Genomic DNA, 22127 nt, shown 5'->3' with positions numbered 1-22127 from the left:
AGCTCTTTCCAAAACCACTCATTAATAAAGTATTTGTGATTCTATGGCACTGACAGCACTGACAAAGACTATGACCGTGGGAAGAAGGGAGAGAGAACGACAGAAAGGGAGAGAGATGGAAAGAAGAAAGAAATAGCATCGGGAGAAAAGTATGTGATGGTATAAATGTCTCTCTCATGCACACACACTTGCACACACACACAGACACAAGACACACAAATGTGATAGTATAAATGTTTCGGCTCTCTCTCTCTGTCTCTCGCACACTTGCACACACACGCGCGCACGCGCTCAGACTCTCCCCCCCACCCTCTCTCTAACTGTCTCCTCCGTAATGAGGTCCAGATGTGGAGGGGAGGGGGGGTGGTGCTTGTATGTCAGGAGCGCGGGCGGAGAGAGACGGCAGTCCAAGGGGACTCTGTCAGCCCTGATGGAGTGGCCGGGGCCTGGGGCGAGGGGTGCGGAGGGCGAGGGGTACGGGGGAGGGGATGGGGGCAGGGGGGTGGGCGGAGGGCGCAGGGCGGGGGGTCAAAGGGGCTGAACATCTGGTATCACTTCAGGTCAGCCAGCGTTGCCCGTGAAAGGTGAGATGGGGGCCTGGCTGGAGAGGAATGAACTGGACTACGTACCAAACACAACCCTGGAACTGCCCCCTAGGGCGACGGTCGAACCAACACCCACCGCTGACCAGCACCGACCCCACTGCACACGCCAAACAACCACTCACTCACGGTCGTAACAAGCCTTCGGAAACGGAGCGGGAGAAGATGTTGTCGAAGGCTGCTGAACACCGAAAGGTCTTAGCAGGGAGCACTGTGTCAGTTCTTTCCGATGGATGTTTGTTTACGACAGGTTATGAAGGGCCAGGACCGAAACACCTCCAGTGACAGCCTTGTGCTCTAAAAGGCCTCTGGGGGCTTTCGTAATAGCAAGAGGATTTCCCTGAACATAAATAACCTGTTTTTAAGATGGAAAGTTTAGTTTGTGGCAATCAGCAGAAAAACGAGGAGTAGGAACTGCCTGAGGTTTCCACAGTTGCTTCCTCCAAAGGAGAAGCTGTCCTCAAGTTGTAAATCATTCTTTTTATGGTACTTGCGAACCTTCCAAACGGTGCCCTTTATAAAGTTACCATTTGTATCGTTCTTGAAAAAGAAAAATCCAGCTTCTAAATGGAGTAATCAGATAAAGGGTTGGTTCAGTTATGGGTATCTGGTCCAGTTACTGGCTTCAGCTACGACTGACTATTTGTCGTGACAAAGTTGTCATTTAGTAGGGTCATAATATAAAATCCTATTCATCCTGAGGTTTACATCAAATAAATATGTTGATGGAATTTGGACTTATCGTTTCAGTTGACAACAATATTTTAAATGTGTTCATATTTGAAAAGGCGGTCAGAAATATGGGCTTACCCCCACTAGCTCTAGCAGATGCAATCTTCTTTGTTGCTATGGACAGATCTCTGTTCACCCTAGCAACCGAACACAGGGGGACTGCATTGCTTGAAATGCATTTTATTAATATACAAGGTTTTCTGTTACAAATAAAGGATATTATAGGAAATGAAGATAGTCTAGACTCTATGGTCTCAGGTTCAGAAAGACATTAGCCTTTCCTCTATAGGGTACTGTCAGGCCAAATAGTGTCCTAGGGCCAAATAGTGTCCTACCTGACGTCACAATGCCGTTCAGAAGCAAGGACGCGTCCGTCGCTATGCCGACCTTAAATTGGTGAGATATCTAATCGTGCAAGCAGGAAACTGTCATGGTTGCTATACTGGTTACTAGGTAGCAAGTTTTGTATTTAGGCTTATTTAAACCAGTTCATTCTACTCTACTATTTAAAGTTTTCACTCGTTCGATAGCTGGTGCTAGCTAGCCAGTTGTTTTCGTCAACAAAATTACTTATTTAGCGTCAATTTTAACAGACCGGGAAGGCAACACGTATAGTATTCTACCTGCGCGCGTTGCTGTCTCGGGAATGTTGAACGAGTGAAAACTTTAAATAGTAGAGTAGAATAAACTGGTTTAAATAAGCCTAAATACAAAACTTCCTACCTAGTAACCAGTATAGCAACCATGACAGTTCCCTGCTAGCACGATTAGATATCTCAGGAATTTAAGGTCGGCATAGCGACGGACCCGTCCATGCTACGGAACGGCATTGTGACGTCAGGTAGGACACTATTTGGCCCTAGGACACTATTTGGCCTGACAGTTGTCACCATTACATGAATCAAAATGCGTTGAAAATGTTTGCTTGTCAGTGGTATAAAATGGAAAGAAAAATGTGAAAACAAAATAACTACAAATGTATGGATGAACCCTTGCAACCAGGAGCCATGTGTGTTTGTCTTTTGTCAGTATTTTTTATTATATATTTTGTAATCATCTTTATACTGTAACATCCCAAAACATCAATAAAGACATAATACTTTGCGAATAATACCGAAACCAAACAGTCTATTTATAATACGTCGATCCACCTAAATAATGTTTATCAAATATGGGTCTTTGTTGCAAGGATTCATAGGTTTCAACACTCCAACTAACACTGAATAGAACGTCCATATCGTCATTTTCGATTGGAGAGTTGGTGGTCCCTGGCTGGTGTTATAATCCTATCCAGAGCGTGGCCCAGAGAAGCTATCGAATCCCCAGTAGTCCTCACAGGGGGTGTCTTGAGCACGCTGACCTGGGCCCGGTGGGCAAACACAGAGAGTCAAGATCGGAGGACGCCTCTACGTGGAATGTTTTGGAAGCTAGCCCTCCATCGAGTCCGTACCGAAAATCGAAAAAGGCAACACAACTCATCTAGCCGGCTAAAAAACGTCCCCATCTCCGTGTCTTTCTCGTCAGGACAGTGATCAGCGGTGCTCAGGGGGAGGGAGGCTCTGGGGGGGAGTCTCCGGGGGGAAGGCCATGCTTCTCTGTATCCGTCGGGTGCTACAGGTTTGCGTATGGGAAGCACGTTCGTCGAGAGAGAGAGAGGTGGAGTTCAGGACCAGTGAGACGTCAAGCTCAAATTCCGTGGCGGGGAGATCGGGTGGTGATCGTCCCCAGGAAGTCACAGAGGGGAGGAGGAGGAGGAGGAGGGGAGGGGGAGGTTGGACGTTAGAGAGAGAGAGCCCCTCTCCCATCTCAGCCCCACCACTGCAGTCTCCCTCCCCCGCTCTCTCTCTCTCTCTCCCCCGCCTCTCTCCCCCCTCAGTTGACCGTGGGCACCTGGTTTAAGCTGTACTCCTTGGCTTTGAGCCTCAGGTTGGCAATGCTGTTGGCCATGTTCATTCCCTGGGAGGAATTGGTGTTGGAACATGTGGGAGGGTAGGTTGCCATGGCACTGAGGGAGAGAGGGGCACAGAGGGGGCATGTCAGATCAACCGTTCTGACCGTCATTCCAGTCGTGTCACACAAAAATCTCCCCCAACCCCCCCCCTCCCTCCCTCCCTCCCTCCCAAAAAAAAGATGATGAAATCATACATTAATTTACGGTCGTGAAATCTCTATTTTCACGCACTCAAGTATTAAGACACTTGTTACCAAAAAGAAAAAAGAAAAAAGGAACCACATGTAGAAAAGTAGAAAGAGTACTTGCTTTCTGAGGGCAGTATTTTCTGTGGCACTCGGATTGGCCCTCCCTCCGGCATTGGGTACCAGCTTAAGAATATATAAATGGCGATGTATGTATTAGCACCACATTAGTGTGTTTCAAATGCAGACCTGGGTCAATTCTTATTCCGCCAAACACACCGCCAACTACTTTGGGTACACTTGGTTTATACCACCCAGTGCCATGAAACTAAAAAGTCAATCCGGTACGGGCAGACTGTGAGCCGAATCAAACGCTACTTTCGAATACTTGCATTCAATTCAATGTAACTGACCCAGGTCTGTTCAGTTGCATTAATTCTATCCAGGTAATTCTGTCTGTGCTAGGCTAGGCTAAGGCTAGGCTAACAGCCACGCCAGAGCCTTGGCCACTGCAGTTCACAGGAGCTTTTGGCCCATGTGACAAGGTCAGACATTTTATCCTGAGGTTCATACGGGAGGATTACTGTAAATCATAACCAATGTAACCAGAGTCACAAAAAATCCTGCCCATTGGAGCGCCAGCGACTCTCTTACGCTCGTTATTTGGTGTTGCATAGCAGAGAAGATCACAGAGGTCGACCCGGGGATTTGATACGGTTTGTTTTCAGATTATCACCTCGTCAGGAGAGGTCATCGGATCTGGGCCCGCCCTCATGCTCCCGCACACAGGAGGGACAGGGGGGGGGGAAAGCACAGCGCTCTGAGAGATGGTGAGTTTAGTTAGACACATGCGCTGTCCTTGGGCTGTTTGTTTCGTGGTTCTGACTGCTCGTGCAGATGCATGAGAAGTCTGCATGCAGCATGCATAAGTCTGCTTTTAGAGAAGTCGATTACAAACTGTTGTAAAAACACGTAAGGATAGAGAGAGGAATTTACGACCTGAATGGCAACCAGCAAGCCTAACCGCTGAAATGGAAACAAACAAGGCCCATGCTTTTCCAGCGTCGCTTTGAACCAAACTTCAGATAAACTCTTTGCTATTGTTTATGGAAGCGAAGGTCAAGCGCAGTGACAGTTTCATTCAATCCAGGTGCTATCCTGGAGGATCTGAAGGGTAAATATGAAGAGGTATGCACAGGTAGGAGAGAGATGGACAGATGCGAGTGGAGGAAATGAAACAATAACACAGCGCCAGCCAGGTTTGGCCGTGGGGAGGTGGAGCATATGGGAGAGGATTGGGGTAGAGGTTAGGAGGGGTGAGGTTAAGGGAGCAAGACTAGGAGCCAGCATAGCATGATGAAAGGGAACTGGGGGGTGGGGGCATGGAGAGCGGTTGTGTTGGGTGTTTTGAGGGGGTGGGTGAGACAAGGAGGGATGATGAGCGGAGGGGAAAGGAGGGGACGATGGTCGGACGGAGGGGCGGGGGGGGGGCAATGGGGGGGCTACCTGTAAGGAGCAGCACTGCCCCAGGAAAGGTAGTCGTTGGGGCGCGGCGCGGGGCGCGGGACGATAGGCTGCTCCACAGCCGTGACGTCGCCGGAGTAAGACTTGAGGAGGGAGGCGTTCTTGCTAGCCAGCATGGCGCGTTCGTTCCTGCGAAACTTTGCCCTCCTGTTCTGGAACCACACCTGGGAGGCGGAACAGAACGGAGGACATGGAGGGTTATCGTCACCGTGCAATCCCTTCACCACAACTTTAAAAGTATCACCTCCATATCCTTAAAGTTTGCGTTGCTCCTAAATGGTTTCGATGACTTAAGAACCAAGAAGATTGAGTGTGTGAGTTAATTTTTAGGCTACTATTTTTTTTGGGGACCTCCTTGCAATCGAGGACAATTTGTATATACTATCCATTCAACCAGCCTGTCTCCCCTCTCTGAGGGCAGATACAGCCCCAATCACCAACACACACAAACCACACATCTGTAACTGCCCCTCATCCTCCTGTTTCTCTAAACAGAGGAGGACCCTGTTTGGAGGTGCTAATGTTATTCCTCGCTGTGAAATCAAATCCGTTATTAAACGCAGTGGAAGCGGAGGGGCTCTAAGAGGCCCAGTGTCCGGTTACGCACCACCTCAGGAATGAGCCCAAAGTCTCTTTTATCAAAGGATTTCTGCATCACTCTCTGCTACACATTAATCACAGATGTGCGCTCTTTCTAAGCCTCTCTCCTCTCTCTCTCTCTCTCTCTCTCTCTCTCCTCTCTCTCTTTGTCTCTCCATCTATATCTCTTCCTCTCATTCTCTTTCTCTTCATTTCTTTCTTGCAACTCACTCACCCTCTGTTTCTCCTCCGCCTTTTATCAAATATATCAAAATGATCTAGAGTGATAGACAGTGACCGCAAATCCATGTTCTCAAACTCCGAAAAGAATGCAAAAAGAGTGAAAGCACTCTCGCTTGCACGCACGCTTTACCCAGAAAGCTTCTGCGCACCAATATAACGCAGTTCAGCTTGAGAAAACCAGGTGATTTGGACACATTTGACCCTCTCCCAGATCCTACATGGCATTTATGGATACGGAAGAGTCGTGATTTCTGAAGGGCATTCTATAGACTCAACAGGGCATTCTATAGACTCAACAGGACATTCTATAGACTCAACAGGACATTCTATGGGTTGATTAGAATCCCCTGTGGATATAGAGATGGAACGTGGTAATGCCCTGGGGTGGGGGTGGGGAGGGTCTCAGAGAGGAGGAAGAGGTTACCTGCACCCGTGCCTCCGTGAGGTTGACCCTGCGCGCCAGGTCCTCCCTGACGAAGGCGTCAGGGTAGTGTGTCCTCTCGAACACCCTCTCCAGAGCCTGCAGCTGACTGCTGTTGAACGTGGTCCTGTTCCTCCTCTGTTTCCGCTTTTTCTTCTCCTCCGCGTTCAGCTGCTCGTCTGCAAGGCCACAGAACAGGCTTTAGAGCCTCGCCCGGAGAAAACAGGGCGAGGTGACATGTGCACACGCTAACACACACACACACATATCTCTCTCTCACGCCAAGACTGCCCTGTCATCGAGTGTATCCAACGCTCTCTGTTTTCATCTCCCCTGTGTCACCATTGGGGCTGTTTGTTGTCACCATGTTGAGAGAAGCCCTCTTCAGTCAGTCACCACCCCTCTTTATTATCCTTACTCCTGGTATCTGCCCTGTCTCAGAGGATGCCCCTCTCTCCAACTGCGGGCCACAGTTGCCAGTAAAGTATAAACACGAAGGAAAGAATTCCAGTCGCGGGTAGTTTTCTCGATTTCTGAAAAACTTCCAAACGCGACCAGACCAAGTCCACAAACGTAAAATGTTTCGTGTAATCAAGAGGAAGTGAAATACTTTAGTATATCAATAAAGTCACCGCATTGACTGGGCACGTTTATGAGAAACACGTTTACATCGAAACCTCTGAACTTTCCAGGACTACGTTCGAACAAATGCCCTAACGAATCCAAAATGGCTCCTAATTTTTTTTTTTTATGTTTTGTTCTTACATGATTTTTTCCAGGTCATGCCAATCTTCCTCAAAAAAAAGAAGAAGATGCAATTGCAGTCAAATATAAGCTGTTTACAAAATCTAATTAACGAACTATGCAGGCCTACAGTTTGACGTCTGAAACGTACCGTTGACTATAAGACCAACAATAAATCCACAGTATACGTTACCTCCTCCTGTCTAGACAACCATTTTTATGCTGTATTAATTCTCAATAAATGTTGGACCGACATTTCTCAATCCTTGTATGACTGTGTTGTCTCACGCGCCTGTCAAGTCATTTCTGTTTGCCAGGTTTTAAAAGTAATCTCAATCGAACATGTTATAAACGGTTATGAATTTAATTTAAACTGATGTGTTCAAGCATCTCACAAGAAGCATGTATATAGTATGTTAAGGACCAGCTAAGCTCCACGGTTTAAGTCTTTGTTTAAGTAAAACGATTACCCTTTTCATACTTTCTGAAAGCAAGTCAAAAATAATCAGCATAGTCAGACGTCGACATTGACGCTTATAAGCACAATAATTCGAAACAGGCAATTTGAACGTAAATTCAAATAAAACTGAATACGCGTGAAAGGTGTTTTGTCAGTTAGTTAATTTTATTTAAATTTGTTCCTAAACACTGATGAGACTAGTACTATAATTCTCTGAGTGGTCTGTCTGGCCTGCATGTGAAGACAGGCCGTCAGACAAGACAACTATACAGCTAATTCATTATAACTTTATTAACTGCAATAAATCTGTCACAAATGTGCTAATCGAATATTCTGCCTTTGGATTAAATCCGTTTCGTATGAAATTATATAGGCTACAGCACATAAAGGTTGCCAAAATAATTCTGCTTTGCTTAGTTCTAACAGTCACTCTCCCATTTGCAATAGTCTATATAAATGTTTAATTCAAAATATTGTTAGACTGCATCTAAAAACATTAAGATAGAAGTTACATAATCCATTTCTTATGTACATATTTAGAAATCTGAAGAACTTTAATTTAAATAAAAAAATCTGACATCTGAATCAGAAAAATCTGAATTATGTTTTAGAAAGTTTAGGCCTACTTGACAATAATTTACATGATTTATAGTCTTGTCAAATCAAATATTATTTGAGAAACAACAGTCTAACGATGACTAAAACTGTGTGTTTATGTGTTTACAAAACCAAGACTAAACATCCAAATGATTAACTATGCTTACAAATCAATTCAGACTATTCTTAACAAAAGAACCCAAATGGCATTATGTAATATGATCTCATAATTGTTAGACCTGTGACCGGCTAACACATTTAATTATGACAAATGATTAGGTGTAAATATTCTGAAATTGTTTGACAAGCGAAATAACTGTGAATTATCGATGTAAGCTCGGGACTTCCTCCTGCATATTTCTCACACCGGTCCGATTTACCAGTAAAATAACAATAACAGTCATTAAACCCTAACGTTTCTGTCAGCCTCTCCAAATGACTTTGAATATGAGAGCGTATCGCTCGAGACTGACGCGTTTATTTACTCTCTCAACGGCAGGGCCGCGAGTGGGGAAGCAATGTTCTATTGCTTTTACTGGGGCGTATCCAAGTTTACTCGAGTCGACTATTTCCCACTTTTTAAGGAGTTCTAGACAAACCACGCTGCAGGCTGACCCATGGAGTCCATCACAACAATTGTGGATGTCTCAATGGTCGGGTTTTGATTTATCTTTGTAAAGCCTGACGTGTATTTTACTGACCATATCGACCAACGTCGCCATACTTCGTTGACATCAAAGTCCTAATGTTAAATTAATGGCCTTTTTAAAGTAGCCGTCAGAGATGATTAATTACCCCCATCACGATTCAGTCCATGCGTGAGCGTTTCAACAGACCAGGTATCCACACAGGAGGACTGGCCAAGAGGCCTTCTAAATGAAAATAAATGCATTGTGGTCAGTCTGTCATTGTGACCATAATTCAGAGCAGTACTTAACCCTACGAAGATGCCCTCTCAGATTAAGCGGCTCATCAAAACACTCCAATCTCACTCTGCCCATAGTTTCTATACAAATCCACATTTATATATACGTTTGATAACCAAATGATATGTGGTAATCGCCACTTAAATGTTTGTGGTCGTAAGAAACTTCCCTTAAGGGATGCACTTCTCACTTACTCTCCTGTTGAGTGGTGTCGCTCCCGCTGGTCAGTCCCGGGGACTCCAGCATACTCCTCCCCGCCTCGCCAACACTCTCGTCCGCTTGGGTCCCAACCATTTCCCCGGCCTCTTCCAGATCCAACAAGTGGCTGACCGAGAAGTTCTTTTTTGCTTGCAGGTTTTCCAGATTAGAAGTAATCGGGCTCTCCAGGCGGTTTGATATCGTTGCTTGCCTGTCCATTACATGTGCATAGCTAGAAGTCATGACGCAAATGTGATACAGTAGTGAAAAACTGAGCAATTACAATAAGCGAGCCAAATAGATCCAACAACGCACCAACAACGCCTCCAAGCCAGCAGAGTAGACCTTAAGTTTTCCAAGCAAAACGACGTTTGCTTACATCCAGCGTCAATAGCATTAAAATTACTTTGAGAGGCGGAGAAGAAAAGTTTTTCTGTTCATCTGTTTTTCCCGATCACAGAAAAACCACCCCGTCCGTCCATTCGGGCGCGTAAACAACAAATAGGTCACAAAAACAAATTCGTCCCGTGTCTGGGAACTCAAGAAGTCCACACAAAAACTTCTCTTCCACTTCCCACTCCAGTTGACTCTCGGTTACAACTGACTGAGCTTAGCAGAAACTGCTGATCCCAAACAGATGCGCTCCTATGTGCGTGAAGCTGGCTCGGCTCAGCTCAGCTAGGCGCGGGGAGGCTGGCCGTTCTCTCTCTCTCTCTCTCCCTCAACCTCTCTCTCTCTTTCTTTCTCCCTCTCTCTCACGCTCTCTCTCTCTTTCTCTTTCCCTCTCGCTCTGTAGTAGGCTACTTCAAACCAGTCGCACGCCGGCACGCTGCGGATGCCTGCAACAACCGGGGAGAATATGAAACGTGTGAGCCCCTGGAATGGTGGATGGTCTCTAATAGGAGTCCCTAATTACGTGGCGATGCCTTTATGCCGTGTCTGACGTTTCACAGGCCCCTGCGCTCCCGTCTTTGCGATCTGCCCCACCACCCCCCTCGCTAAGAGTTTTAGCGAAGATGATAGCGTTTGTGTGTGTGTGTGTGTGTGTGTGTGTGTGGGGCGGGTCATTATCACCCGGCTTGATGATAGCCTGTGGATGGATGTTAAATATCCGCGTATTCGAATTGCTAACCAAATCTGTTACTGGGATTCAGTATCATATTTATTCAGATCTTGGGAAACGCGGAGAGAGAGTAGGCTGTATACAGGCAGACGGAGGCCTTTTAACTACATTGCCCCTTTCAAGTTTAGAGAGCCGGTACATTTCATGTATAATTAGTATTATTATTCACACATTCCCTTGGAAAACAGTCATCAAAGTGTGGTTAGTAAATCAACGATACAAAGTCTTTCTCGTTTGAATAAAACAAAAGATTACAGCAGTTAATTGTGATAGGCCTTCATCAGATGCTGGCGAAACACATATTTACGTTAGAACTCGCGTTAGGTGAATTCTGTTTGGAATCGGAGTTCAATTTACCGAAGGTCTTGACAGGGGGGGATAAGCAGGGGGTGGGATAGAGGAATGAAGAAATGGAGAGGGGAGGAGGAGGAGGAGAGGGGGGGTCCATGTGTTCAGATGGCAAGAGTAGACTTTAGGCTCCAAGCTGCCATAGACATCCCGTAGCTTCCAGCCCCAGATCTGGGAAAGGAACACTTGATGCCATCAAAGGGACGCGGATTGAATCCAGATGTGCTGCTCTCGTTCTTTCCATGTATTTAATGAAGGCGCAGGGATAGAGTAGACTTTTTCATCATTAGTTTTCCCTCCAGATTCTCTTTTCCTGCCTACGAGTCCAGTGTGGTGCCAGCGCAGAAAGCCTCCAAAATAGTCTCAGCCTAACGTCTTCTAAAAGCTTTATTCTCATTTCACTCCAAGTTAAAGAATTCCACCAGAAAGTGGACCTATTTGCTCGTATTGCTAGCATGAGCCGTATCGAATGGAAACGTCAAAATAATTCCGTATAGGAGAGTGCCATCCTGCGTTTGACCTGACCTTTCGGGTTAGAGACGGCGCCGAGGGAACAGCAATTCATTTCAATATTGGAAAAGGAAAAGCGCCTAAAATCAAACATTTCACCATGTGACAATGTACATGTTTTGATTGGTGATAAAATGTTACATTAACATGTTAGACTCCGATAGTTTTAATATTTAAGATTTGAACAGCATAATTGACTGATTCGGATGTTTAGACCAACCAAAATACTGTAGACTAAATGTTATATTTAGCGTATAAGACGATCCAACGATCAATCACATTCATTTAGGCTACAATTTGCTTTAAAATCATGAAGCTTCATCCTTATAGCCAATCGACCCCATATTCAGTGCATCTTTAAGCGCGCAGATTTTGACCACTTTATCATAAAATCCCATATTTAGTAGGCGCATAAAGTATTATGTTGGGTACATAGGTGTGTAACGGCAGGTCATTAAAGTTACCGTTTTTAAACCTCGTTAACGGTTCCTGTTTAGAGAAAAAGGTTAATTAGCTTGAATAAGAAAATGCCATAGGAACCGGTTTGATATTAGCCAAATGTACACATTAACCTGGAGATTTAAGTCTATTTCAGACCGAAATGAAGCAAAGTCTGGACCCCAGGCTATACCTTTTTATTCAGTACGTTCCATTTTCTGAACTTACAGTATTCGAACTTGAAGACATAAAATTGTGACACAATTGGGAACACCGTTCCTTTATTGATTATTTCTGAACTAAGGCCTGTTTCGCATTGTATTTTACATAAAGTGCACCAGATAGCAAAAACATATCCACCTAAATCAATTGTTAAATATTTCATACTACAAAAAAAAGGCACTGTTTCGTGAATAAAGCCATCAAGCATTTTATTTTTATTTACATCATACGCTTTATTTTTGGGAGCTTGGTGACTGATTTCATGATTACAAAGTTTTGGATTTGTAAGTAAACATATAAACGTGCAATCAGAATACTGTTTTAAATGTGTACAATAGGAAAAAAAACGCATAAATCTAAATGTTTTTTCCAGGATTTTTACGAGATGTAAGCCACTGCTTACAGAAAATGGCAACATCAGTGGTTGGCTTTCTAATCAGAATCAGCGCGGGTGAATTAATTTCACACGCGCAATGCTTTGTAAACTCGACGTGTTGTTTAATCAAGAGCAGATTGGTTTTTTATGTCGGAACACCACAGGCAGTTTGCAATTAGTGCTTCCCTTCGTGTTGAGCGCTGAAACAATGGCCAAACTATTGCATATGTTTATAACCCTAATTCAACTCGATTTTCATAACCTAGGATGTGACTGACATAAAACATTAGAATCACGAATGATGAGGCACCAGGACAAACACACGCTTGTGTTGTGCTATCTGTTGGCTGTATAGGACGAATGTGATCTTTTAAAACATTCACAAAAAGAAGTCAACTCCCTCTGGGTTTCCTCGCTAATATCAAAGCGCTCCTATGATACATTTCTCATGACATATTTTGCGTTTCTGCCCACCACTGTTTTAATGAGCACTTCAACAGTCCTGACGATGAGAATTCCCTTGTCGCCGCAATCATGGCTGAGGGAGTGTGTCTGCAACATATGGTTTTCCGCACAGGATGTCGAGAGTCAACAAGCAGGTCATTTACTCTCAATTAGGGAAATAAAGGCGGACAGGGGCCAATGCGCTACCCCAATCAGCACCAAGGGTCATTGGACAGCACTGCACTGCACGCAGTCCGGCCGAGACCATGCAGCGTGTCTGGGGCAAATGCTTCAGCCAAGGCCAAGGTACCGAGGCATTAGGCACTACTGAATAAACAACATAAGAAAACACATTAGTCTCAAGTGCGAGTTTTTATTTGGGGAAAAACCAAGCCCATTAATCACAGACAGACCTCTAAATGGCTTAGCTACATTCACATTTCTTAACTAACTGTAAATCAGCTGTAGGCCTAAATCAAATAGGCTAGTTTATAGATCCGTGTGGTTTATTATTTTTGTATTAACCTACTGTTTTGTAAAATGAACTTAAATTAGTCTGCTACTGCTTAAAGTGTCTTTCTAAATATTAAACTGAAGGCGCCAATAGCCTTCAGAATTCATAGAAATTCATAGAACTTCATATAGAATTGGGATGGGGATCAAATTAACTTGAAGTAGGCCTATGGTTACTTGTTGACCGATCATGAAATTATGGTAAAAGTGTGTAATGTATTTCTATATCTTTATGTAAATGTACTTACAGACATGCAGGTAATGGTCTTCTTCGACACGGAAAATCTACACTTTCAAACACAAAGTAACATATTAATGATGGATGCAGATCTAATTAATACATTTTATTTCGGGTAGGCCTACACGCAGAGTCAAGGTCAAGATTCAATAACAGACGAGCCATATGGTGAAGATTTGGAGTAAAAGTTGACCACACTGTTTTTTTCAGTCGCGGGCTCTCGTGTTACAGGGCCTTTCTCGACCTGTCTGGGGATTCTAGCGCCACATAAATCACACATTTCTTTGGAAATCCGCCGCCCTCTGATGTCGAGCCTACGGCTCCACAAAACTGAATTGAAAATGCATTTCCAATTCTTGTTGTTAAAGCCTTAGCTTGTATGGACCTCCGCATAATCACCGCATCATTACGCTGCAGATACGATTAGGTTGACCAAAACCGCGGTTAGGTTTAGCAAACCGTCTGATATTAGGAATGTCATATTTTGATCTAAGAGAAATTTTAAATGCACTGAGAAGCATATGTTTGAGACAAGCCATGATATCGGGATATCAAAGTTATTTAATCCTTGACCTTCGAGGTGCTGGGAGTATTCACTGGTCACTCACTACTCGCTAACTAATTAAAAGAGTTTATAGTCTCTTGTTCAGACGACCAGATGTGACCAAAGCGTAGTAAAATCTCAAAGCGGTTTACAGAACACTTACTGCGCTTTAAAATGACTTTAAAAAAGCAATGGGAGTTCGAAACTATTCTCCGTAAATTCCTCCTCGAACCACAAGATTCACGGAATTTGTTTAACTCGGACACATTACTACACTTAGAGCCTATAAAAAAAGACTAAGATTAGTACAAATGTACAGTTTCCACAGGTAGCTTTAATTTAATTCGATCAAAATGACAGCATACAGTCTAGGCCAGACTATTGATTCATTTTATTTTTGTTCATATCATAAAAACACAACTCAGTGAGGGATCCCAGATACATACAATTAAATTATATAAACCCATTTGAATACAAAATTGGCATCTGACTGAAACCATAGAGACACAAAATGTACAATCTGCTAGCCTGACAAACAAGATGGTAAAGCTCAATTCAAACACACTTTCAACACGTTGGATGCAACAGTTGAAAGTGTTTGATAACATAACTGAGAAAATACATTATTCTATAAAGGCCACAATGGTGTGGAAATACATGCTGAGAAACCCTTTCCTTGCAGAGCATACATTATGAGATATCACCTTACCATTTAGGAGGCACATTCCAGATGCATGCCTTTAAACTAAATTCACTGCCTGAGAACAAGGTTACAAAAATAAAAACTTTCAAAGTGGAACCTTTGTACATACACAAAACTAATCAAGGATAGACGTGACCCAATAATCCATTTATTTTCTACAAAATAACTTTAAAAAAGGGAGCTAACACAATACTGCTCTCAGTTTGACTGCAAAGACAAAACAATCTTAAATGGTGATTCTTTAAATTGAACATTTGCTTGGGAAGACGACATCCACATAGAGTTGGATGTAAAGCCACGCGTTATTGAGACAAAGTGCTGGAGGCAAGAGGATTTTTGTAGCAGCCACAATAAGAACAAGCGACACAGACAGGCAGTAACAAAATACAAACGCAACCGCCTTCCAAATGATTAGAGTGTTTAGCGGGACAGGGGGTACATTATATCAAATACGAATATTACAATTGCAGTTCCAATCAAACAACAGGAACACCGTAAATATGACAGCTGTGGAATGGAGAATGTAGTGTCTAGTTGAAAGTTTTTAAGTGTTGAGTATGTTGAGGCAGGAAAGATGCCGTACCCCTACGTTCAAACATCTCTGAACGGGGGACGTGAACGTCAACAAGCTGCTCTCATAGACGTGGGCCCTCCCCTTCCCCTCCACCACCCCACCCCACCAGCATCAGGAGGCGGATGCTGGAGCCTCTGCTTGCCCCGCGGGGGCACCGTCAGCCATTTTACAGTCCTGGTCCCTGGCCTTTGGTTCCGACACTGGGGGGCAGTCTTTATGGAGCGTGGTGCCATCCACTCGAGCTTCAGTCTGCGTGCCAGCCATGGACCCCTGATCCAGCACAGAACGGTCCACGACAGCCCCTTCTTCCTGGAGCTTCTCCTCTGCGGTATTACCATTCGTTTTCTCCTCCTCCTCCTTCTTCTTCTTCTCCTCCTCCTCCTCCTTTGTTTCTTCTTCTGTGGTCTGGAGGTGCAGCTGCTGCATCAGCTCCTCGAGCTTGTTGGCCTTGCGCAGCTCGTTCTGCTGGATGATGGCGTACAGGTGCTCTGTCAGCTGTTCCTTCACCTCCGTCTTCCTGTGGAGGTCCAGCTTGGCCGCCACGTACTCCGTCTCTGCCTTCTCGTAGCGCTTCCTAGAGCAGATATCACCCCCGTTTAAGATCGCTTTGTCTTTGTCTGGTTTAGAGAGGTAGCTGGGTTTTTTTTAATTATTTTTTTTATCAGAAGTAGAATGCGTGGTATTGCACTGTGTGTCGGAGGTTGGTCTACATGGGATAATACGTTTTTCTAAGTTCCTGTAGAGGGCAGTGTTTCCAGGTATTTTGAGAAACGCGATGAAACCATGTATTGTCACAGCTGTGAGTGACAGCGAGGAGAGTGTTCGCTGTAAGGTGCTTACCTTGCAGCATTGTAATCCCAGCTGGCTTCCTCTATCCTCCCTCTCAGGATGCCGATGTCGTTAGACACCATGTCATCCAGGGCCTGTAACTCCTTCTGGATCCTCTTCAGCTTCACCGCCTCCGCCTGGGTCTGCTTGGACCTGAGGGCAGGACATGTTTGTCGTTAGGCGCTTAAAACCCTCCAAAAACAAAGTTTTGATTGTGTAGTTGTCACTAATGATAAAGCTGAAATGCGGAACAGTGTTAGTGAAGAGTTATGGGGAAATTATGGGATAGGTTCTTACTTTTCAGCTATGGTTTTGGTGAGGAGAGCTTTCTTGCGCTTATTTTTCTCTTCCATCATCTTTTGGTCTTCCTGCAGCTGTTCCATACGGGTCTTTTCCCGGCTGTTATACAAATAACATAAGGAAAAACAGACAAGGATCATTAATACAAAAGTCTGACACGCTTTATCGGTCTCTAAACAGTTCTGCAAGTCAGAATCTTTTTTGTTTTTACTAACGATTCCGCTTCCTGTTTTTCCAATTCTATTGCAATCGGTGTCGTTTCTTCTACTGGCGCTGGGTCATGATTCACGACCACGGTCTCTACTTTCACCCTCGGTGCCTCCACTGGCTTCACGGTAGCAACAGGTTGTCTCACAGGTTGTGGTGGGGGCATGGCGAGTTTCTGTTCCGGTGGTAGTGCAGACAGCATTGGTCCACTCTTTTGCTCCGCGGCAAACTGAAGGGCTTTCTCTCGTTGCAATTGCTGCCGACTCCGATTAGTTGGAGTAGGTCTCCTCCCGCGACCGCCTAAACCTGCAAACACCGCCTGATCTGATAACGTTATTGAGAAATAACACACAGGCATTGACATGAATGATTACATCGACATTATTACACACATGCATTGATTTGTTATTTCTTAGTGAAAAGTGTACGATTTTGAGGTCATTAAAGTGCTGGTCTCGCTAAACGCATAGCGTAAATCAGCTTACCCTTCTGCTGTAATCTTCGTAACTCCTCGTCAGAAAATCCTGCCCATCCAGCCATTTCAAGCCCTATATTACTTTACTTGTGTGATCAGAAATGTAAGGTTTTTATCAAGAAACCACAACCCAATCTTACAGTATTGCTTTAAATCAGTGATATTTCAACAAAACTTTTCTACGGTCCGCCATCTTTGTTTACTGATGCCACGTTAAAGACCCCAAAGAGGACCAGCGGTATAAGACCCAAGATTATGCCTGATTAAATCGAAGCAAATTTTCCAGATTTTTTCTTTCTTTCTTTCATTTTATCTTCTGATAGCTATTTAGACTGAACATTACTTTAATGTATATTAATAAATTACAAAGTATTTTAAAATACAACGGTTTACCGTTTTTCTTTTTGTGCAGGGACAGATTGTATCGCGTCACATTTTTGATTTAAACATAACGAATGAAAACATCAGTAATAGTAAACATATGAACAGACATATGAAAACGACCAGTTTTTTTTTTGGTTCACATTTGTTAACTAATTTACTTAAAGCTATTCACATTGACCCTGTAATCACCACAAGCTGTTTACTACCTATACCTGTTTGGGTCAGAGAGCAGGTCAGAGGTTAATGAAAGAATTAGAGCTGTTTAGCGGCTCGAAATTCAGGCGGTGTGTTTATAAATCAGAGGGGTAAAACACGCATAGATAGCGTCAATTTCATATGAATCTTTGCGTTGAGTCCAGACCAAGACATTACGTTTGGACTAAGTTCCAAGATAAGTTTTCATCCTAGAATTTGTTGCTATAGCAAGCAAGGTCTTTTGTCAGAGGTCAATATGGATTATGTTAATTAAACATAGATCTTTTGGTATATAAAAGGTATTTTTAGCTGGTATAAAAGTTTGTTGGGAACTGTTGTACTTTCTATAGCCAATGAAGCATAGAGGAATGCAAAAGTGATGAAAATTCGTTTTTTATTATTGCACTCAATATTCATTTTAACGTGTTCTAAGGGTTATTAAAACGTTTTTTGTGCTCTGTGTCTTGGGAATTCTTCTGTGGCAAGCTAACAGAGGTGTAATATGGAAAGAGCTGTAAATGTGCCTGACATTTTTACGTTTCTTAATTCATTCTACGATTTAAGAAAAACCTTTTAGTTCTCTTACGTTTCCAATCATAAATATATAGACAATTAAAAGCTAAAAAGCAGCAGTTTTAGGCTACAAACTGTATATACAGAATGAAAACAAGACACAAGTCGTGTTCATGACTTTCTTCCTTCACAACACAGAAAACACTTAAAGACCGAGAATTACATAGGCCACAGTCCCGAAGATTAATTGATTTATTTTTATTACGGTGATGGCTGTCCTACGATTTTGAGTGCACATCCCACTATTACATTATCAATCATCAAAAAGTCGATGCTTCCCCAAACACAACGTGTGCGTACACGGATCTGTGCCTCTCTGTCAGCTCACTGCCAACGGTCCAGATGAATCGTGTGTGACTCTTTGAGTTCGCAGAGTGAAAGAACACGATAATCTCCTCTGGGCAACTAATAAAAACTACCCTCCACATCTTTCATGCATCTGGGAGCCAATTACGGGTGAGTTAAAAGGCAAAACACCACAGAAGGGCCTGAAGGAGACAGAGGTATGAGGCCGGAGGGGACCTGCTGGTCATTTAAAGTGTGTTTGCTGTGTCAGGGCAGGGCAGGATGGGAAAGCCTTGGATCCCTAATTGCCATGGGTCTTTGGGGGACCAAAGGCCTCATTATGGAAATGACCTTTGAGGACATGTAAGGGTCACCCTTCTCCCCTCCCACCCACCCCCCCACCCCCACACTTCTATACTTGAGGGGTGGAGGGAAACCTTGATGAACTCAGATGATGTGTGCAGTTCAAAAGTTCAACATGTCAGATCTGACGCCCACGTGTGTCGGGGTGTGTGGAAGGGCAAGGGAGCTCTTTCTCTCTCTCTCTCTCTCTCTCTCTCTCTCTCACTCTCTCGCTCTCACTCTCTCTCTCTCCCTTTCTCTCACTCTCTCACTCTCTCACTCTCACTCTTTCTCTCTCTCGTCCATGAAGACAGTCTACAGGACAGTTGCAATGTGTACCCTGATATACCCTTATTACCTAAAGAAGTAGCATGCACGGTATATTATAAACAGTCAAAACAACGGTTTTATGACCGTAACACTTGATTAGTTCGTTCAAGATGAATGTGAGACGTAATCAGTTTCTGAACACGACACGAGCAGGATGCCTTTGGCAAGTGCAGGCGCTGACCTCACCCACAGGACCATACGTAAAGAAGCAGAGCTCACTTCTAATCAAAAAGGAAACACTCAAATGAACAGCCAGCCTGCAGAGGCTTGTGTTGGAGAGAGAGAGAGAGAGAGAGTCAGATGGCTCGGGAGAAATTGGGGATGATTAAAGGTCCCACTCGTCCTCGTAGCTCTGAGGTACAACCCTGAGGGCACGTCTAATTGTTGTTTAAAAAAGCACACATGCCCGGTCGACTCCTGCCCCCCTGCCCCCCTTCCCCCATGCCCCCCTGCCCCCCTGCCCCCCTTCCCCCTGCCCCCCTGCCCCCCTTCCCTCTCCCCTCCAGAACAAGCCGCTCCGCTCCTGTTCTGAATTTGTTCTTTAATTTGCATCCCTGACTCGCTCGTTCCACCATCTGCGCTCAGTTTGGAGAGCTAACCCCAGTTGACATCCTGCACTCGATTGCTCTTTATCTCTCCCTCTCTCTCTCTCTCCCTCCCTTTCTCCCCCTCTCCCTTCTCTCCCCCTCTCCCCCTCTCCCCTTCTCTCTCGTGAGAATGTGCAGGGATGAGAAGTCGTTCCTGGTGGAGATACAGACGGCCTCTCTCTCAGACCTGCGTCTGATGCCGTCAGACAGACAGCCTATCCCTCAGCCGTCATTACCACCCACTGAAGTGGCTCCTGTTTCCTGCCGTGGCACAGCCATGCCAGCGCTCTTTACTGTTCTTGGAGTGTGTCCCCACACACATCTGAACGCTGGCATGCTCTCAGGCGTTGAGGAGTCCCACCTGCACAGCGAAGGACCATGGTCAGACAATGGCTCCCTGTCTCACCTGCCTCCTGGCTCTGTTTCCCCTGGCAGGCTTGAGGGGCCTTTGGTACACAAGTGAGCTGGTTGGACAACACCCTGGCTTTCAGCAGCCTCTCAGACACACTCGCCCCCACTGACTTCCAGCCCCAGGGCTTGGCCCGAGAGCCAAACCCCAGCCCTTTCAGCCCCCGGCCTCAGTCTCATTCCTGGGCCTTGTCTTAGCCCTAGTTCCAGCCCCGGCCCCGGCCCCGGCCCCGGCCCCGGCCCCGGCCCCGGCCCCGGCCCCCACTCCAGCCTCGGCCCAGCAGCCTGTCTCCTGGCTGAGCAGATGAATAGGCCCCGCAGAGGATTCGGCCTGTCAGCTTGTGTTAAGGTGAATCTGGTAAACAGTCAGAAGAAACAGACACACTCAGTGAACATTGAGGGGAAGAGAGGAAGAGAGAGACAGAGAGAGAGAAAGAGAGAGAGAGAGAAAGAGAGAGAGAGAGACAGAGAGAGAGAGAGACAGAGAGATAGAGAGAGAGAGAGAGAGAGAGAGAGAGAGAGAGAGAGAGAGAGAGAGAGAGAGAGAGAGAGAGAGAGAGAGAGAGAGAAAAGAGAGAGAGAGCTGGAGTCTGCGCCAACCTGGTGATGAGTGGACGCTGACACTCGCTGATTAGGGTGAGAGACATGAAGCTGGAGAGACACTTGCTGATTGGATGAGGCCAGTGGCTGAACAGAAGTGTTGCAACTTCAGATTGATCCGGACCAGACTTGATAATAACAGCAACGGATGAGTCATGGAGCACAGGGCTCCTGGGCAGGCAGCAGTTGTGGTGATGACAGCCCGTTTGCTGAGCCATAAGCCTATAGTGCACAAACTAGATGGACCAATCAGAGCCACAAGCCTATGGTGCACAAACTAGATGGACCAATCAGAGCAGTTTGTATTGTGAGAGAAATACGCTTGCTCATTCCAAATACAGCTGCCGACAGCAAGGGCCCAACAATTTGGAGTCAGAAATCAGAACCTTTATCAAATCATTCATTGCTCTGGCACATTTAATCCGCTGTTGTTTTATTCATTAGCCATTTCATGAATTTAATGTGGTTTAGGGTTAGCTGTCTCTGTCTCATTTCCCAGAGTACAGCACACATCTGCTCCCAATTAGAAAGAGAAAGCGTGCGTGTGTGTGTGAGTCTGCGTTTGTGTGTGTGTGTGAGAGAACGCCTATTAGCAGTCTATGGTTTGGCATGGGTATACATGTGTACAACAGTGCTTCTATCTCCCCTGGAGTTACAGGCAGCCTTGTATAAAATAAGCGCTTTACTCCAACGCATTTGACACACCCTTATTACCTGATTTAATTAGATTCTAAACGAGGGGAACAAAACGAACAGGAGTCATGGATTTGGGTATTTGGCAGTCCCGGGGGCTGGGGGCGACCCTGCTGAGAACAGAGAATCCAGATTTATTATCTGAAAACTTTCAGCGTCAGCCTTTACCAAGACTGCAGAGTTAATTGAATTAGATACGAGCAATACTTTTGTTATAGATGTGCAGAGAGAGAAGAGTCATCGTTCCATGTGAAAGCCTGTGATGATCTCGCGCAGTCATGGCGTTCCCTGATAGGGTTTTTTTCGTTCTATTTCATCTGATTCTATTTATTTCAAAGCGTTATTGGAGACAGGGTTACGATCAGGGTTCGGATTACGGGGGATTTAATTAAGATTTGGACCCCCCCAAAAGAGGTAAAAATAACAGGTCGGGGGGTGGGGGGTGGGGGGTGGGGGGGCGATACATTTATATATCGTTCTTATTGTAAATATAAATGTAAATGTAAATATTACTTTACACCCTGGAGAAGAAGTTGACACCCCCAATTGCCATTGTATAATTCGCCCTATGGTTACGATACAGAACAACAGTCGGGTTTCCCAGATTCGTTAAGAACTTCTTAACGCTAAGAGCTTCTTAGGGGCGTTCTAAGAGCGTCTAGAGCGTTCTTAGAACGCTCCTAAGAAGCTCTTAGCGTTAAGAGGTTCTTAACGAATCTGGGAAA

At 44.8% G+C, this 22127-nt stretch overlaps 2 protein-coding genes across 6 annotated transcripts; both read right to left on the bottom strand.

Annotated features, from left to right (window-relative positions):
* Positions 1-1498: 1498 nt before the first annotated feature.
* On the bottom strand, positions 1499-9796 carry prrx1b (paired related homeobox 1b). 3 transcript variants are annotated; one of them, XM_084693061.1, is made up of 5 exons: positions 9159-9796; positions 6241-6416; positions 4977-5158; positions 3591-3656; positions 1499-3339 (listed from the first exon to the last, which is right to left on the bottom strand). In XM_084693061.1, exons 1-5 carry the CDS (start codon positions 9403-9405, stop codon positions 3207-3209), a joined length of 804 nt encoding a protein of 267 aa, XP_084549187.1. In that variant the 5' UTR covers positions 9406-9796; the 3' UTR covers positions 1499-3206. The 3 variants fall into 3 exon arrangements, with proteins under 3 accessions (XP_084549187.1, XP_084549186.1, XP_084549185.1); XM_084693060.1 differs by having other exon boundaries at positions 3595-3656; XM_084693059.1 differs by lacking the exon at positions 3591-3656.
* Positions 9797-14747: 4951 nt separating this feature from the next.
* Positions 14748-17273, bottom strand: gorab (golgin, rab6-interacting). 3 transcript variants are annotated; one of them, XM_084692820.1, is made up of 5 exons: positions 17016-17273; positions 16539-16836; positions 16321-16422; positions 16036-16176; positions 14748-15769 (listed from the first exon to the last, which is right to left on the bottom strand). In XM_084692820.1, the coding sequence occupies exons 1-5, from the start codon at positions 17068-17070 to the stop codon at positions 15307-15309; spliced, it is 1059 nt and encodes a 352-aa protein (XP_084548946.1). In that variant the 5' UTR covers positions 17071-17273; the 3' UTR covers positions 14748-15306. The 3 variants fall into 3 exon arrangements, with proteins under 3 accessions (XP_084548946.1, XP_084548945.1, XP_084548947.1); XM_084692819.1 differs by having other exon boundaries at positions 16539-16854; positions 17016-17251; XM_084692821.1 differs by having other exon boundaries at positions 16539-16849; positions 17016-17250.
* Between the last annotated feature and the right edge of the window lie 4854 nt (positions 17274-22127).

This window comes from Hypomesus nipponensis, chromosome 26 (assembly GCF_054491055.1).
Source record: "Hypomesus nipponensis isolate SF chromosome 26, ASM5449105v1, whole genome shotgun sequence".
NCBI classification, from domain to species: domain Eukaryota; kingdom Metazoa; phylum Chordata; class Actinopteri; order Osmeriformes; family Osmeridae; genus Hypomesus; species Hypomesus nipponensis.
Note: the sequence above shows the minus strand (reverse complement) of the source record. Positions and strands in the feature narration are given on the sequence as shown.